The 17,673-nt window shown below is 36.1% G+C and overlaps 1 protein-coding gene across 1 annotated transcript; it reads right to left on the bottom strand.

The window, feature by feature from the left end:
* Positions 1-71: 71 nt before the first annotated feature.
* On the bottom strand, positions 72-16,699 carry soat2 (sterol O-acyltransferase 2). The gene is made up of 16 exons (XM_007548766.2): positions 16,483-16,699; positions 14,877-14,963; positions 14,575-14,630; positions 14,230-14,369; positions 14,060-14,113; positions 13,510-13,617; positions 11,100-11,382; positions 10,867-10,942; positions 9,658-9,742; positions 9,227-9,272; positions 8,855-8,987; positions 8,375-8,472; positions 6,311-6,409; positions 6,028-6,163; positions 4,087-4,232; positions 72-2,277 (listed from the first exon to the last, which is right to left on the bottom strand). Exons 2-16 carry the CDS (start codon positions 14,953-14,955, stop codon positions 2,221-2,223), a joined length of 1,596 nt encoding a protein of 531 aa, XP_007548828.1. The 5' UTR covers positions 14,956-14,963; positions 16,483-16,699; the 3' UTR covers positions 72-2,220.
* Positions 16,700-17,673: the final 974 nt, after the last annotated feature.

Here is a 17,673-nt window from a genome sequence, read left to right as displayed (position 1 = left end):
TTTTAATATTTAAAAAAATAAAAAATAATACAGAAATGTAATGCTAAATCTTCTGACAGGACAGTTGTCTTGCCAACAGTCACTGTCACCCTCCATTAGGAAGGTAAGCCAAGAAAGAACATTTATGAAGAAGCAAGCTTTTTACAGATTGAGATATCCAACACATTGAAAGTTGAGTGGAAGAAAAACATGCTTAACTAAAAGGTCACAAGCAACATAGATAATCACACTTTTTAAAGGATTGCAAGACTGCAATTACATACAATTTTATCCAGGACATGGATTAACAGTGTCACATACTTGGAGTTAAACCACTCCTGATGAAGTTACCATCCCAAAAGGAATATTCGGGGACTCCAAAGTCTTTTTTTAGAGCATTTTATGCTTTCTTGAGCTGACAAGCTCTTTGGAAAAGTAATTCTCCATTAGACTGGACAACTGCTCTCACTCCCAAAACACCAACCCCTGGTTTAATGACCAAGCTTTTGCTGTCCTTGATTATCCAGAATCCCATAAAGAACCTATGGAGGTTTGCAGGTAGATGAAACACTAAAGCCAACAATGCAAAGTAACAGTTACATTCCCCTTCTAAAGCATCAGGGGCTTCCTGAACACTTTAGCAGAGCTACAGACAGATAAAACTACTGCTGTGATGAGCGAGTATTCTGTACAGTTCATGGACATACTTTTAGTATTCTGAACACTTGAAATGTCTCAATCTATGAGTAATATCATTTTTACTTTTGGAATGAATCGGTAAAACTTTTTAAAGATTTTCTAATAATTTTCTGAGATGCACCTGTAGATGAATGTGTTTAATTTAAAGAAAAATACATCAAAATTAGAATACAGGATACAAGTATTGCTGCAAAGCTCAGTTATTTTAGATTTAGTAAATATACATATGATAGAAAGAGAGAGTTAAAGTTTCAAAGATATTTTGTCAATATAAGTGACAAGTGCTGCAAATACTATAGGAAACATGATACAAACATGTCTGTTTGGTTTGTCTATGTTATTGTGTCAGTCCCTATGAAACAGACTTAATAAATAACTCTGAACATGTTAAGTTCTTTCATACGACTCCTTTGCTCTGCCCCCATGTGGTCAAACGTTCCCAAGAAAATGAACTCAGAGCCTGCTGCAGGATTTGTTTAGATTCAGATTTCTTTTCGTGACCTTTCTAGTGCCAGTGATTCATTGTCTGACAAAAGGCATCCATGACAGAAACCAAATGTGCAACAACCTTTTTAGAGAGTCAGATAAAATCTCCTTGGAGATTTAAAGAAATGTCAAACTGCCAGAGTGATCACACACTTTTGTTAATAATTATAAACATGAATCTTCTGAATTGCACACTTCCCTAAAAGCTGCCCAGCGTCTACCTCACTGAGCTCTTTTATTGTGCCCCATCAGTTTACAGAGCATTACATCACTAATGCAAACACTGTACCAAAGTTAATCCTCTCCTTCCTGCATGATGCTGCAGGCAGGCAAACAGAGGCTTTGTGGCAAGCTGACAGGACACCGCAGAACGTGGTTGGTTGGCTGGTTTACACAGCCGCTCCATCAACCAATCCCTGCCAGGGAAATGTCAAACATGTCAGAACTAAAGTTGTAATGCGCTCTGCTGGCCAGAGGCGCCATCAGGTTCAAAGCCAGTTTAAAGATGCTTCAAAGCTGAAATGACTTTGTATAGAACCGAAACAGAAAGTCGAGCAAAGAAACAATAATGTTTTTAATATAAAAACAATAAGCCATTAAAAGGGAAACTGTCCTACAAGGCTCAAGACATGTAAATTTCAAAAATTAAAGTTTAAAGGCATACAACATATAACTGTAGACAGCTAGTACTATCCGAAAATACAGTACTTATACCCTTTTGTAAATTATTGTTTATGTCTCCAGTCTAACATTACATGAAGTAATATAATTACATGGTCCACTTCAAAACAGCAACACATACTTTTAATGATAAGTGGTCACCAGTTTTCTGTGTGTAATGTTGTTCTGTCTCTTTGCGATCAAAGAAAACGGTTCATTGAAAAGAACATCTGAAAATTTCTAAGTAACAAATTGTTTTAAAGGCTGTCTGTGCAAAATTTAAATTGCACATGTTTCAAGTTTTCTTCTTCCTTGCTTGCTTTTCCGTCTTCTCAGTCCATTATAAATGTTTCCAGCTTCATTCATGTTGAATCCAGATTAGGGAGAAATATGGCTTCACGTCTGGTAGCTGCAGGACCAGGATCGAGGCATCAGCAGCTCCCACAAACTATCCTGTTTGTGAAAAATGAAAGAAAATATTTTAAAAAATCACATGTTGTTTGTTTTTTATTTAAATGTTTATGTTAATTATTTGTTATAACCATATAACAAGCATGTAATTAATTTTTAGACAAAGACATTTGTGGTGAACTTCAGAGTTTTAAGTTCACGTTAACACATCTGTCGTGCCAATCCTCCAAGTAATACGTAACACCCGGTATAACGGCTTGGCTTTCTAATGGTTAAATCCTCATGAATTGTTCCCACATCTGCCATTCTTCCATTGATTTGTGTGCACACTGAAAATGTTTTGCTCTAGATGATGTTTAAGGATTCTCTGCACGTCTACACCAACACTATCTTTCTTTTATGTTCGAACAAACAGGGAATAAGAACAAAAGCTGGGATGATGAAATGGTATGCTTCCCTCTGTTTGTCACTCTTATAGTCGGCACAGATGTGTGAATTGTATCCAATTTGAAGTTTGTTGACTGTGAATCTGACTGCTGCTTCCATGCTGTCATGTCGATATTAAAATGTATAAAAAAAGGCCTTAAAATAAATTTATGTTATGTTGCAGAAGAAAACTGTCACACAAAAAAAATCCTGGAAAAGTAATCAAACATTCAATCTGAGCACATTTATTCAATGGGGGAAAAAATACATCATGTTGAACAATAACTCATTGTCAGGTTTTTTTTTTACTTTTTTTCATTCTACTTTCATAATTACTGTGTTCTTTAGTTCCTTATTTTGACTTGTTTCAATTTTACTTTTCTTCAGTCCTTTCTCAGTAGTTTATTATACTTATTTATTCCTCGTGTGTGTAGATAGTTTGATACATTTCTACTTTTGAGCTATTGTGAAACAGCCAAAGAGTCGGGTTGGAGATTCTTGGTCTAATATATAAAAAGCTTAATATGTAGAAATGCACTTCATGTCTACTATTAAGTATCATGGTGGATCAGTGATGCTGTGGGCCTTTTTATTTTCCAAAGGCCCTGGGAAACTTGCTAAAGACCATTATTGTTTTGTTTTATAAAAAAACACGAGATTGTAGATAAAAATCCTGTGACCTCCAAGAGAAAATTAAAAACAGGCCATTACTGAAGATATTGAGGTATGACAGAATCAACACAGATGTGGTGAGACGGATACAAAAGCAGGATTATTACTTGATCATTTCAGTCTCTCTCTCTCTCTCTCTCTCTCTCTCTCTCCCTCTCTCTCTCTCTCTATGCAGCAACCTTGTGAAATGAGAACATTAAGTACTATGTTCTTGACAAAATCAGGTCATACAAACTGATTGCTGTAAGACTGCCAATTAAATGATGCAGAAGATTTTTAAAAATATTTCTGAATGCATTTAAATTCTGGATTTTTCTAAATTTGGGGAGATTTTACAACAAAAGCAATGCAGTGGAATATATTGTGTTATTTTATACATCCATAGGACTGTATAATATGCTCATGTGGTAGTCATGTTTTTATTTTTTTTTTACAATCCCTTTGATCCAGCATTAATGCCAGTGAGTTTATTGACCAGCTGGCCTACTTTTTATCGATCTAAAACAGGGGTCAAAGTTTTGTCTAATGATCTCTTTATTGAGGAAACTTCTTCATTAATTTGATGTAAAACGTATAAACTCAAGTCACATGGTAATCCTTTTTTGCATATATCAATATCAAAATGAAAAAATGAGAGATTTCTGATGTTACATTAAAATACCAAGCGATCTCATATGTAGCAGCTACTCATACTGTAAAGGAGTGTAAAAACATTTCTGGAGCAGTGAAAGCACCTTTAGCTAGAGTACATACCCCTGCTGGTGGGCAGTGGATCTGGGCGTACCACTCCTGGCAGTACAGACACACCTGGACACCCTGACCCAGGAAGAGACACGCCCACATGATGACGTTGAACACGGGGCTCTGTCGCTTATCGGTCATGGCAAAGTTGAAAGCCACTAAAAGAAAAGGACAACATAAAGATGGTTATTGATAATAAATGCAGTTAATCAGTAATGCTTTGTTTGAGTTGTGCCTGACAGACAAATAGGTGAAAGGTGAAAAAAGGTGAAAGAGAATTTATGTCAAAAAATTAAAACATGACATATGGGATGAAATTATTACATAAGACCAATAAAAACCACTTTTAATACATAAATGTGATATAATGAAATGCATTTTAATAGTTAATCAAATATTTTCTAAAGGTACTGACTGAAGTGTGTAGCTTATACTTACTTTATATGATGCTGTTTGTTTTAAAGAATATTTTGGCTTATTTTATTTTATTTAGTAACATAATTAGTTTATTTATTTATTAACATCATTTTAGATGTTCAATTTCTCAGTACAATATTTCATGAATTATTACAATTTCAATTTTTGGTTTTTAATAAAGAAATAAATTAAAAAAAAGAAAAAATAGAAATCTCTCTATTAAAGTGGCAAGAAATACAACCTGGGAAACTGACTCACTCTGCACTGAAACAGTGTGTAGTGTTACCAAGGCAACCAGTTATTTAATTACGCTGTGATAACAGATGAAACAGTATGGAGCTAATATTTACGTAGCTTATAAACTATTTAAAGCTCACTCTGTAATTTTTGCCCTTACACCGAGGGCTTCTTAGAAAAATTGTTAAAGAAACATCTGTTTACATCTGGCTGCTTAAATATCTAGTGCTTTCTGTTTTTTTGTTTGATTCCTTTCATGATAGTTGCATATAAAAATAGCTTGGCATTTACGTTCATCTGGTCACATGTTGTACGTGAGAGCTGGCTGTAGCAGAGTGCAAAAAGAAAGAAATCAGCCTAGCCTGCCACGTCTGTTTTAACCCAGTCACTGGTTAAGCTTTACTTCAGCCTTCTTTGATCGAAAATCCCGTCATCAGATGAGCCACTCAAAGCCTGCCTGATGATTTCTGTTTTAGGAAAACAATTTGTTGCAGGTTTTGTATAACTTGAGTTGCGTAATAGGTTACACATCTTCGAAATAATGCTTGGACATCTATACTGTAGTACTGGGAAAACTCTCATGAGTAAAACAAAAACCCACAGTTTAGAAAAGTGAGACTTTTAGCTGCTTCCATTCATTGCTGGTAAGAAAGAACCACTGCACCGTGGTCTGGTGACACAACTGTTTGTAGAAAAAAGGAGTGCTGATGATTGCCTGAGTGGATCAGAGTAACAAAGCTGGTCAGAACTGGAGCAAAAATATCTAAATGCTGGCAGAACATTTGTGGTTTATATTTGAATTTTTGTGACAAGTATTTTGTTGTTAATCTAAAGAGATTTAAAAGACACAACGTTCTTTTAAATCCCTGGGAAGGGGGATGGGCTGTTAGGTCACCAAGTTCACTTGGCAAACTGGAAATTAAATCTGTGCCTTAGAAACTCACATTTGAGCTGGAGATCTCACTACGGCCTATGTTTTGATGCTCAAAGTCTTTTGTATGTAACACTGTCAGCCCCTGGAAACTTTTGGCTGCCTCTTCGGATTCCATGTGGTTCCTTTCTTTCCGGCTTTTGTTTTGCATAATTCCTGTGAGCTACAATACTGAACACTGTTCAAAGGGAGACTTTAAAAACAAAGTGTTTTGAGTAATAAGTGAAGATTATTTATCTGAAGAAAAGGGCCAACTCACATTTGACTTTTTCTCAATGATACTTTGGTCTTAAGATGCATAATGATACTGATTGTTTCCTAAGCCTAATCTCTGCATGTTATGTGTGTGACTAAGTAAATTTCCTCACCTCCAAAAACTGCAAAGAGACAGAACATGACAGGGTAGAAGAAGCCAAAACCCATGGCCAAAGCATATTCGTGGACAACTGCAGATACGATGAACACGGACAGCATGGCTGCTGTTCTGAATCTCCTGTTGGACAGCTGCAGAGTGCGAGAGAGCATGTCAGAGAGAGTGTTTGGGTCAGAGGTCAAGCATCAGGCTGGATCAGACACCAAAAAGCTTTTCATCTTAGGGTATGCTACTTTTGGAGCATCAGTTGTAATCTTCAACACTGACAATCTGCTTACCCAGAGGAAGTCTCTGTATCCGTAGTAGTACAGCCAGTCGTGAACCACTACGTTCCAGGTGCGATAATAGTTTGCAAAGGACGTAGAGTTCCACCAGTCCTGGAAAACAGAAACCAATTTTCAGTCACTGGATCAAATTAAAATACTTTTTTGTTTTGTTCTTTTTGAAGTCTGAATAACACCTGAAAGCCCTGCAATTAATCACCAGCAAGAATATAAAGGATTTCAGATTGTTTTCAGGTTTTTCACTCAGAGAGGCGAAACACTTTGATCTTTATGAACACATAGGAGCATTTCAAATCAATGATGGCTTTACAGCTCCACCGGCTCAATACTTTGAAGGTCATGCTTGGAGCTGAAATATTGTTTTGATTTCTGTGCAATAAACTCAATTGCCAGAGGGAGCAATTTTTAACGGGTTAGGTTGTTTTTTTTTTTCTTTCCTTTGCATAATTTAATTTCCATTTAAACAAAAGCCAAATGGTTAAGTGAGTGCCTTTTACAGCTCAGCTTGTCTCCAAAGTCATGTTGTCTCAACTAATAAAATAACCTCACATCAGAAACGTGCAGAATGAAAGTAATTTCTTGTACTAACAAGCAGGTCAAATAAACAAAAAAAGGTAAAGGAAAACTACATAATAGGATCATGTTGATTTGGCTGCTTTAAAAAGGCATTTTTCACCTCAGAAAACAAATAATTCCCTTTTAAGGATAATGTTGGCTCAAGAACTGAAAAGTGTATCAGTTTTTGTAAAAATTTATGAGTACATAAGAAGAGAAAGGAACTTGGATGAATGTTTATGAGGCTGCTGAACTGAAGCTGTAAGGGTTTGAATACTTTTAGAAAACACTGTAACTTGGTTCTAAAATGTCAAATCACAAGAGAAAAGTAGAAGGATGGCACAACCACGGGGAAGCCACCTAACATATAAACACGAGCAACAAGATTAACTACACATAGTGCATAATAGATCAAGGGTGTCAAACTCCAGTCCTTGGGGACCAAGGTCCTGCAACTTGTAGTTGTCCCTTAACCAACATGCCTGAATAAAATGGCTGATTTACTGTCTCACCCTGTTATTAAATGCTGCAGAGCGCCTCCTGCTGTTAACCTGTTTCCGGTTAAAGAAGACAAATATGAAAGATTATAGCATACGTTGAACTAGATGTTTAAAAGCAAATTAAATGGATGTAATTTGAGGTTTAATGTGTCAATTATTTATGGAAACTAATTTATATTTTTATTAGTGTCTGGGTGTGAATAAGCACATGTTTGTCTTAAAGGAATTGTTATTCTACTAATTTAATTAGGTATCAACAATTGCACTGTACTTATTGCACTCACAATAAAGGTCAGGTTTTGTTTACTTGCAGTCAGTAGATATGTTTAGCATATTTGTTATCTAAAGCAAAAGTGGGTTTACTCGCAAACTTACTTCCTTTGAAAACATAATTCTCGAGAAAGGAAAATAACTATTAAAATAATGAGTATTAGGAAAATAATGTATTTTACTGATACAAGAAACTCTTTAAAGGTTTTTTCAGGAGTCTTGACCACCCTTTTTTATATTTAAAAACAGTCAATGCTGGCTTTAAATGAATGTTTTGGTGGCTGAATTTTTGAGGTTAATCAATGTTTCTGATTTATAGTTGTTCATAGGATGATTTTACTTGTCTACATGCAGAATAGAGGCATAAAGGTTTGCCATTAAAGATCTGTGACGTAAAGCACCAACTTTTCCATAAAGTTCTTGTCTTGCATCAACCTCAAGTACTTCCTCACTCATATTTACCAGTGTTAGAAAAGCTGTTAAAATGTTGAGAAGGACTAATGAGGATAAGGCAAAATTATTGAAGCAGAATGTGCAAAAATGTTGCTTTTTCCAGAAAAAGCAACACCTATCAATAAAACAAGTCTGTGAAATGTTTGGGGGATTTTCCACCCTGCTGCTCCAATTTTATTTGTCATCAATCTGTTTTTCCCCACTTGGAAAAGGAAACAGATTTGCCAGTAATGCTTTCCCAGGAGAGAGTTGGTGTGACAGGAAATTAAGTATCACACACCTTGTAGAACATCCTGTCAGCAAAACGCAGCAACTCCCCGAAGAGGTTGAGCCAGCAGTGCAAAAAGGCAAAGAAACACAGCAGGAGGAGCATTATTCCTGAAACACATAGAAGAAAAGGAGATCATGAAATGGGCACTGCTCCCAGGAACCTTTGAGGAATTGAAACTTAACACTTATCTTTTAATATTAGCACTCTAAAAGCTCTTCACTTTACGGGAGTGGTAAACGAGCCAACCTTTAATTACCTGTGTCTGTTTTTATAATAGCATCTTTAATCTTATCACTGAATCAAACACACTAGAGACTGCACTTAGTGGGATGTAATATATTTATCAGTGCAAACCCACTGGAGGTAAAAGATGTTAGAAGCAAGAACAGATGTTACAAGAAAATTCAGAGATCAATTGTTTTGCCTGTATGGCAAATCAGCGTAGTATTTTCAAATGTGTCTGTGTAGATATTTTACTGTGTAAAATACCTGGTAATATGGAGTGAAATACAGCCAGAACCATTGTTCTTTTGCTAAAAGGCTGATTGGTCTCAGCCGGTCTGAAGACAGGTATACAAAGTCGCACCAGGATGAAATACCCATAAAATAGGCATCCAAAAATCTATGATTAGGAGTTAAAACATGAACACAATGAGACATAAATAATGTGAAAGCGATAGGATAATAAAACCAAGGCTTTGTCAGAATAAGAGGTTACATTTATAAAATGAAAGGACGTAGGTCAGCTATCACAATATACACAAATATGTTTTTCAATATATTAACCTATCATAAGGCCTTCCTCATAATGTTTTACGTTTTTATCACACACTCATTAAATGTAAAAGCCGGTAATGTTACCTTGCCAAGAGTAACAGCAACATATTTCCAACGTATTTGTCTATTTCTGTGGAAAAAACACAGAATGCAAAAAAAGTCTAATATTGTTCTCCACAATACAACATAGTCAATCTAGTGTTAGCACTGGAGCTCAAATAGATGTTACAGGAAATTAGTGAAATTCTCTGTGAGCCCCTTTCATGCACTGATCAGTCAAAAAACAATGAACATTTCTTTAATATATAGCAGGCCGTGGGGTAGACGAGATCCTTTGTGTTTATGGTTGTGCTAAAGAGTCTCTGTGGTTTAGTTTTGTTTTTCAGAAGGCTTTCAACCTCAAAATACTTCTCATCTTTAGTTTCAGCTTATTTAGTGTGTGTTAAATTAAATGTGCTTTTCAAATGAAACTCAAATTGCTGTTAGTCTAATTCAAACCAGATGAGGTGCCTTACCGAGGATAAAATTCCCTGTAGATGAGTGTTGGACAGAAAAGGAAGTACAAGTAGCTGGAAAATGTTGGAAACCTGGGATTTTCTCCTGGAAGAAAATGACAGTTCAGTTAATATTGCTGTGATGGACAAAATACCCCTTTTATGATCTCAGTTATTTATTTATTTATTTGTTTAAACTGAAAACCACAGTCATACACTTTAATACTTTCCTGTCTTTAAAACTAAACGGTACAGAATCAATCAAAGAAAAAAAAACAAAAACATTAAGCCATAATACAAAACTGCAGACGCAATGTCTATTATTTATTCTCTGTTATTTCCACTGAAACAAAAAGGATCTGTTGTTTAAAACTATTTTAAAACAGAAGTTGAAAGCTTTTTCGTTCTTTATTTGGGGAAATTGTGAGCTGCCACTTCAATAGGCATTCAGAAAAGCTGTCTTTGTGTGAGGAAGTATTTCAGATTATCCTCTTGAGCAGCATGAAATGTAACTAAATGTTTTCAGTTATTAACAGCAAGCACTGCAAATCAATTGCATTTGCTTCTTCTCACTATTCTTTTAGATTTTTTAAAAAAATTAAAACAAACAAATTGTGTTACTTAATCCCAAATCATGACTCTACTGGGAGGATGTTGAGCTGTATTGTTATCGTTTATGTTTTAATATATAAGCATATTTCCTTACATCAATAAAATGAAATTGTTTTCCTTAACATGAGTAAGTATCACAGTTTAAAACTACTAAATCATATAGGAAATGAATATATGTAGCATAAATAAATTGTGGTCAGCCTTTGTATTGATTTAAAAAGTAGAAGTGACTTTAAATTTATTTTTTTCTTCAAAGAAAACATTTAGTATTTTTTTTATGGGAGCTTCTTTTATCCACCTTTATTTTTGGGTCATATTTATTTCTAGAGTTTGAAACCTTTTTACAACAGTATTAAATTTATGGACCACAGATGCAATTTTTTTTTTACTTAAATTGATTCTCTTTATGAGCAACTCATGGACCATCATCAGGACCCACATTATTTATATGTGTGCTGCTGTTTTCATTGTAAGGTTCAATGTTGGTGTGAGCTATATTCCCAGTAACCTGCTGCTTAGTTTCAGCCATTTTTCTCCCATGTCTTGGGGTGGCACTGTGAATAATGGAAACGCCTGCGGAGTAAATACAACTGATATCAAAATGAAATGGTACATTACCTTCCTTTGGTGCATTCTTCAGGATAACAGGGGCAGTTTCTCTAATGAACGAGTAGGTCTTCATCAAGAATCGAATCTGAGGAAATTTAATAACGTCATAATCGAAGTTCCTGCACTGAGTGTTTCAGTTTTCTGCAAGACAGCAGCGATAGCTGGGAACATCTGTGTCAGATAAATACACAGCCCTCTCTAGCAATGCATTCTTAGAAACCTTCACACAGCTACACACTTACCTGCTCCAGAATCACAATAAATCGAGATGCTGGAGGCAGCTGGTGATGCACAACCGTGTAGATTGGGAACAGTCCAAGCACGCAGGTCTGTATGGTTGTAAAGATCAACCCTGCACCCAGAGTGAGCCCTAACTTGGAGGGGAATGTGTGGTATAAAGAGCCCCAAAACTCCAGGATGAAGTAAGGAACAAAGAGGGTGTAAACAAACATGGCAAGCCAAGCCCAGGTGACCGTCCCCAGTTTCCCAAAGGCGTAGAACAGCAGGTCAAACTCCAAAACCAACCTGAAATTGGAAAATAAATCAAGTGTAAACATTAGGGGATAACATGCGAGCAAGAAGGCTCCAACTTTTTCTGTGTAAAAACCCAGACTCTATCAGGCATAATTGATTTATGATTAAGGTTTTTATAATAAATGACGAGAAGCACTAATGACAGATTCTATTTCTCTCATTTACATAATCATGATAAAAATAAACTACTTAAAATATCCCCTTATTTTACCATCTCAGATGTTTTGTTCAGTTCAGCACAAGAACAATGTAATTGTTTTTTTCCAATTTGTCTGTTTATCCACATGAAAATCCATGTTAACTGAGGGTAAAATTATCTGATAATTGGGTGAGATCATTTTTAGCTTGTTCTCAGATGAAAAACAAAAGATATAAAACTGCAAACAACAAACAAAATCATTAGTGACTAGCCCAAAGCAACGGGAGGAGAACCCAGAAGGATTGATTATGCTATCTTCCTCTGCCAGACGAGCAGCGAGAGCGGTGAGGGAAGCAGGGAGAGACACAATGAGGGAAAACAGAAGAAAGCGTGGAGAGAGAAGTTTTTAAAAGACTTCAGGGCATAAATGAGTTCCACCAGAATTGTTTCAGGGTTATAGAGTTTGAAACAGGGCCATGACCATAAACATCTCCATCCAGGCAAAAGCACAGACGTGTGATAAATAAAAGAAAAACCTGAATGTTTTCCTCCTACGATGAAGAGATGTGGTGGCTCTGTTATGCCAAGGGAGTAATTTTAGTGGTGTAGTTTGGGATCGCTATCCCAAAGAACAGGAATCCATAGAATGAAAGCTGTAAAAACTATTTCAATCTCACCAGGAGTGCACTCACAGATGCATGCAGCATCATGTGTGTTTTGTAGCATAATGCAAACCTGTGGTGGTAGGTGTATTTATTCCTGTTAATTTTTTAATAAAAATGGTATGATCTACACATGACCTACGAACACGGCTAACTTGACACCAGTCCACCCTCCATGAGAAGTTATTAGAAAGTTATTTTATGGTCCAGAGCGTTTCCACCGCCAGTTGGACGCTTCCTCGACTCGCTCAGGTTTCATACTGTGTCTCCTACTTCTTGCAGGCAGTAAGGTTTTATTGCCCCCCAACCAATGGACTGTGTTGTGTCATACCAGTAGCTGCAACCTAATCATACTGTATCATTTTCCTATGGATCTGCAACTGAAAGGGGTCTAGGAATCACATTGAGCCATGGGAAACGAGCCAAAAGTTCAAAGGTGGCCTATCATGCTTCTTTGATCAGGTTTCATTATGTGCTATACAGAATATGTCCATTACATCCTCCTTAAACAATGAGATTTTAGTTTGCCCAGTGCTGTTTGTTTTGAACTCCTTTCAGAATGAGCTGTTTTAGGTCTTCTAGTCACTTTGAATACAAATAAGCTTGTGCTGGCCACAGTGCATTCGCAAGTGAAAATGGCTGCAAACAGATGTGCGATTATACAACCGTACATCTTTGAAAATCAGAAGAAGAGCCTCAGGCACAACCAACAAGGATGCATCAAATGGTTTCTAAATGGTAAGTCAACAACAAAACATCTGTACAGCACATTTATTAGTAAAACCAGCTGCTCAAATGTGCTGGAGCTCAGCTTGGGTTGCTAGGTAACAGGATTGACTTTGCTGGGGTTGCTAAGTTCCTGCTGATTTCAGAGGTTACAAGTTTTTGAATCGGGTCACTTCCTGGCACCAAAAAACATTAAATCATTGCCAGAAAACTGGTTGGATGTTTTTTCAACCACTTGGGATGTTTTTAGAAGCAGTAGAATTCCAAATGGAAGTAAAATCATACAAAATGTGAATTTTGCATAATAAGTCCCTCTTAAAACATTAGGGAAGGATTAAAAGCTTTACACTGTACAACAAATATGGTTCACTAAATGGTTTGGTGGAAATTAAAACAGTATATTAAGTGGTATAGTCTTGAGAACTGGGGTTTTTAACACATTTTCTCTGTTTCTCACTCTAATGTGGGAAGATATAGAAAGATGTTTTATGCTTCAGTTAAAACTCCACAGTCTTGCAGAAGCATAATGGAATAAACTGTGATTTTCTCTATTAACTCATCATTTCCTAGTACATTAATTTTACCACAGACCTGCCCTGGTCAATGTAGTCAACAGCCAACGTGCTCAAACAGAAGATGAGGAGAACAGCAATAAACATGTGGTAGATGGTCCTAATGTGGCTGATTTCAAACAGATCACTGAGGAAAAGAAGAAAACACAGAAAAAAAAAAACAATAATTAAATCTGACACATCTACACAAATTGTATTAAACTATACAATAACTCAATCACACTTTTTGTCTTGGATTAATTGGAATGTATGTGTGATTGAATTTTACTTTTTTTTTTTTTTTTTAGAAAAAGTTCCTCAAGATGAAATTTGCTGTGAATTGGCACTACATAAACAGTTTTATTTTTATTAAATAGGGTGTGATCAATCATTTATACACAATCATATACCACCACATGGATTGGTCGGACACTTGGAAATAAGGCAACTTGGGATTAAGCTTCGAATTGCAAGAGTACTACACTGGGTTCTCACTTTTTACAGAGAAAACAATCAACAGGATCATATTTTTAGCCCTAAATGTTAAACTGATTGCGACACAGATCTGTTTTTGTTCTGCTGTTACTCACTCCAACAGAGATGCTCGCTCCAGAAACACTTTGCCATCATCCATCCTTTGAGATCTAAGAAAAACCACACACACGACTTGACCAAGTGCATGTTCCTCCAACTATTTAGTAATCAGAGCATTTGTATTCCAGATCAACATGTACGAGTGCAGCGTGTATATCCGTCTCACCTGGATGACTCTTTCTTTGATGTTTTCCCATTCAGTGCAGATTTAAGGTGGGCAGGAGGCTCGATAGACTCAGTCAGAGCTTTGTCAAGAATATCTCTGAGATGATCCTGGACCTGCTCTAAAACTTTCCCTTTTACTTTCTACGTACAGAAAAGAAAGGGCTTTACTTTTTCAAGCTTAAGGACCACAGTTAAACACAATGTCATGAACATGTCTCCCACTCAGATGACTGATGTCACCATTTCCATGACTTCTGCTTTGTAAGCCACCTGAATGAAATCATACTATTGTCTAGAAACACTATTATCTTTGGTTTTAAATGAGCAACATTGGTTATATGGTTACCTTCATGTATTGTTCCCACTCAACCAGGTCTTTCAGCTCATTTTCATGACTCTTGGCTGCAAAGAGAGGAATAGATGCTGCTCACATTGTTTACTTTTTCCCTACAATACACAGCACATCTTGTTCACAAAACTGGAAGAGAAACTGGTGAAGGTTACATATTGTTCTGCAGCAATTGGAAATTTGGGAAAACATTCACCTGGTAGTGAAAAGCTATTGAAAACAGTCTATACAAAACTCATATTTCCTAGTAGAGACTCAAAATATCAAATAACTTCCCATGAGTCAAAGTTTGTGCATACCTTGATCGGACTTGGACTCTTGCTGACGAGCCTTGGTTTTCCGATGCCACATTCCATTGGACGCTTCCGAAGAAGTCATGTTAAAAACTGAAAAGGAAACAATATTATGGCCAGCAAAGAACAAAACTGGTCATAATGAACTGACACTACCTGAATAAATTGCATAATTTACAGTCCTGTAACATTACTGCAAAGTTGTGCAACATCTGGATATCGTAACCCATTTGGAAACCATGAAAATCTTGCCAAATTCATCATTATATTTTCTATTTTTTCTGGGGCATTTCTCTCAGAGTTAGAACTCTGGGAGTTTTAAACGATAGCTACCTCAGGACCAATTATCTATAGGTCAAGCCAAGAAATGTAAACAAATGATAAAGCTGGCTGTCACCACAGAAGGTTAACATTCTGTAGATATGACCCACTGGAGAGAGAGAGACAGATTTGAGGTAAATGACATTTAGTGACCTCATTTACTAATCCGTGCTGTTTGATCACTCCTCATGAGAAATGCCAATTTAGCAGATAATACTTGCTCAGATTATGCTGCAGATAATGTGGTGGTTGAGCAGAAGTCACAGAGAAAAGCAGTTGCTTTATGTAATGACTGAGTTTAATTTTGGATCATGTGATCTCTTTTTGTGAAGGTTTTCTCAAAACTATTTCCCCTGAATCACTTATCATGAGATGACAGTTGGTTTGAGCCAATGTATGATAGACATTTGAATCAAATATCATTAACTGATCTTATCGTATGTTTTGAAAAACCTGTGTGCTATTTTTGGGTAGTTTTGATGTTTGCATGTTTGCAGAAAAGCAGAAAAGATGATTTCAGAAATTAAACTGTAACTATTGGCAACGCTGTTGGATTGATTCCGCAGTGCTGGAAACAGAGAAACCTTTGAACCCATCAGCTACATTCTGCCATATCTAATTGAGGGTTATATACTGTGTAGCATGTATTTGAGGAAGACTCACAGCCTGCGTGGGTGCGTTTTCATTATTTATAATCTCTCCTGTAGAAAATCGTGGTTATGCTTCTGTTCTTTGTATCTGTTTCCTATGACAAGTTTCTCCGAATGACAGTTTGCTAAAATTGTTTATTAAATACCAAGGAAAAGGTTTGAGGTTAAGGCCATGCAGTGTATGTGCAATATTATAAAACATAAATATAGTAGATCATAAACAGGAGGACCAATGACACATAATGTCCTCATATAGCTTGGCTGTAACCTTTAAAATTGTGCATGGACACCTCAGTTTCATTGAATTAAACATTGCTTAATAAACTAAATTGGTGATTATATGAAACAAAAACATCAAATTATCATTTGGCTTTAATAGCTGATGGATCTATAATTTATGAAAATAGATATTTTAAAGCTGTTCTATTTATCCCAGAAGTATAAAAAGCTGTTGTAAATCTAGGCATGACTGTCTTACTTTAAAATTGTTTAGTTATACAGCCTACAGTTTGCAGATGTGATGTTGACGTTAAACCGAGTGAGACTTCTTCTACAAACTAGGTTATAACTAATACAGCTCAGCTGCAAAAGTAAATCCTCTGACAGATGTCACACCGTGGAGTGTGGAGTTTCTTACTCACCGTTCTCAACCAGCAGCCACCAAGATGAACGACTCGCCCTGCTCCAAACGATGGTTCTCACTGAGACAATATTCCTGGCAAATGACTAAATATGTCTCTACCGGCTGTTGTGATTCCTTATCTATTTGCTTTGCTCCTGATTTGATGAACTTTGGCCTTTTGGATCTCAGCCATGCAAAGGCCAGGTCCTCTGCTGCCCAACCCGGCTGCTGCTCCTCTGTTGGATGCTTGGAGTCATGCAGAACATTTAAGTTTATTCTAAGCCATCATGTAAAAATTAAACTGTTATTTTAAAAATAAAATTACTGTATTCAGTGGATAATGATAATTTGATTGTGCAAAGTGGGAAATTAATTTGCAGCCTGTCCTCATACATATATAAAAAGAACATATTACACACAAAACAGAAGAGCACAAGTTTTATCACTTAGCATCAGTTCAATGTGCAGAGTTACTGTAGAGTTATAGAGTTATTGGTTTTCATCAGTTTTATGCTGTTATTTCACTGCAACTTTTCAATCTATCCTGGGAAAATGCTAATCTACTTTAATTTAAATTTAAGTGATATTATTAAACCAAGGAAATATGCTGTTGCTATTCTGGGTTTTTTCCACTTTTTCATGTAACATTGTTCAGTATCCTTTCAGTTCATTAACAAAGAAAACTTTGTTTTTAAAGTTTTTAAAGGTGGTTTTATTGCCAGCCATCTTTTTTACCACTAGATTTGTCTAGCAAGTGGTAAAACTTTATATTTCATTATTATTTTGAAAAGTTGCTAAAACATAAAATACATTTTCTGGAAGAACTTAATAGAAATTATGTTGTATAATTTTAGTCAGTAAACTCAAATCCTAGTTTTAATGTCTTAATTTTATTAAAGTAGCTAAGATAGCATGTTGCTCTATTTCAATAGCACAGAATTCATTGGGGATGTAGAGAAGGTCAACTAGATAGCAAAGGGAAGTTGCATTGTTGAGTAAAGTCTAAAATTTACTGATAAAAATCTGCTATGTGTCTTTTTCTCAAAACTGTGCTTCAGAGATGAATTTGAATTTTTTTTTATCTTGGCAGAACTACCTGATGTGCTCCATTTGCTCTACACTCTTCAGTTGGTTCCAGTGACCTCTAGCCGTGTGACACATCCTATCCTGAACTTTGACCTGTAATGTTGGCATTCGTAAGTGAGATATG

This window comes from Poecilia formosa, unplaced genomic scaffold (assembly GCF_000485575.1).
Source record: "Poecilia formosa unplaced genomic scaffold, Poecilia_formosa-5.1.2 Scaffold2, whole genome shotgun sequence".
NCBI lineage: Eukaryota > Metazoa > Chordata > Actinopteri > Cyprinodontiformes > Poeciliidae > Poecilia > Poecilia formosa.
Note: the sequence above shows the minus strand (reverse complement) of the source record. Positions and strands in the feature narration are given on the sequence as shown.

Excerpts from the sequence above, each read along its gene's own strand:
- soat2 (XM_007548766.2), bottom strand. The coding sequence starts at position 14,955 with ATGACTTCTTCGGAAGCGTCCAATGGAATGTGGCATCGGAAAACCAAG. Across the intron at positions 14,370-14,574 it reads AGTGGGAACAATACATGAAG|AAAGTAAAAGGGAAAGTTTT; the intron begins GTAACCATATAA and ends TTCTGTACGTAG. Across the intron at positions 2,278-4,086 it reads TCCACTGCCCACCAGCAGGG|GATAGTTTGTGGGAGCTGCT; the intron begins GTATGTACTCTA and ends TTTCACAAACAG.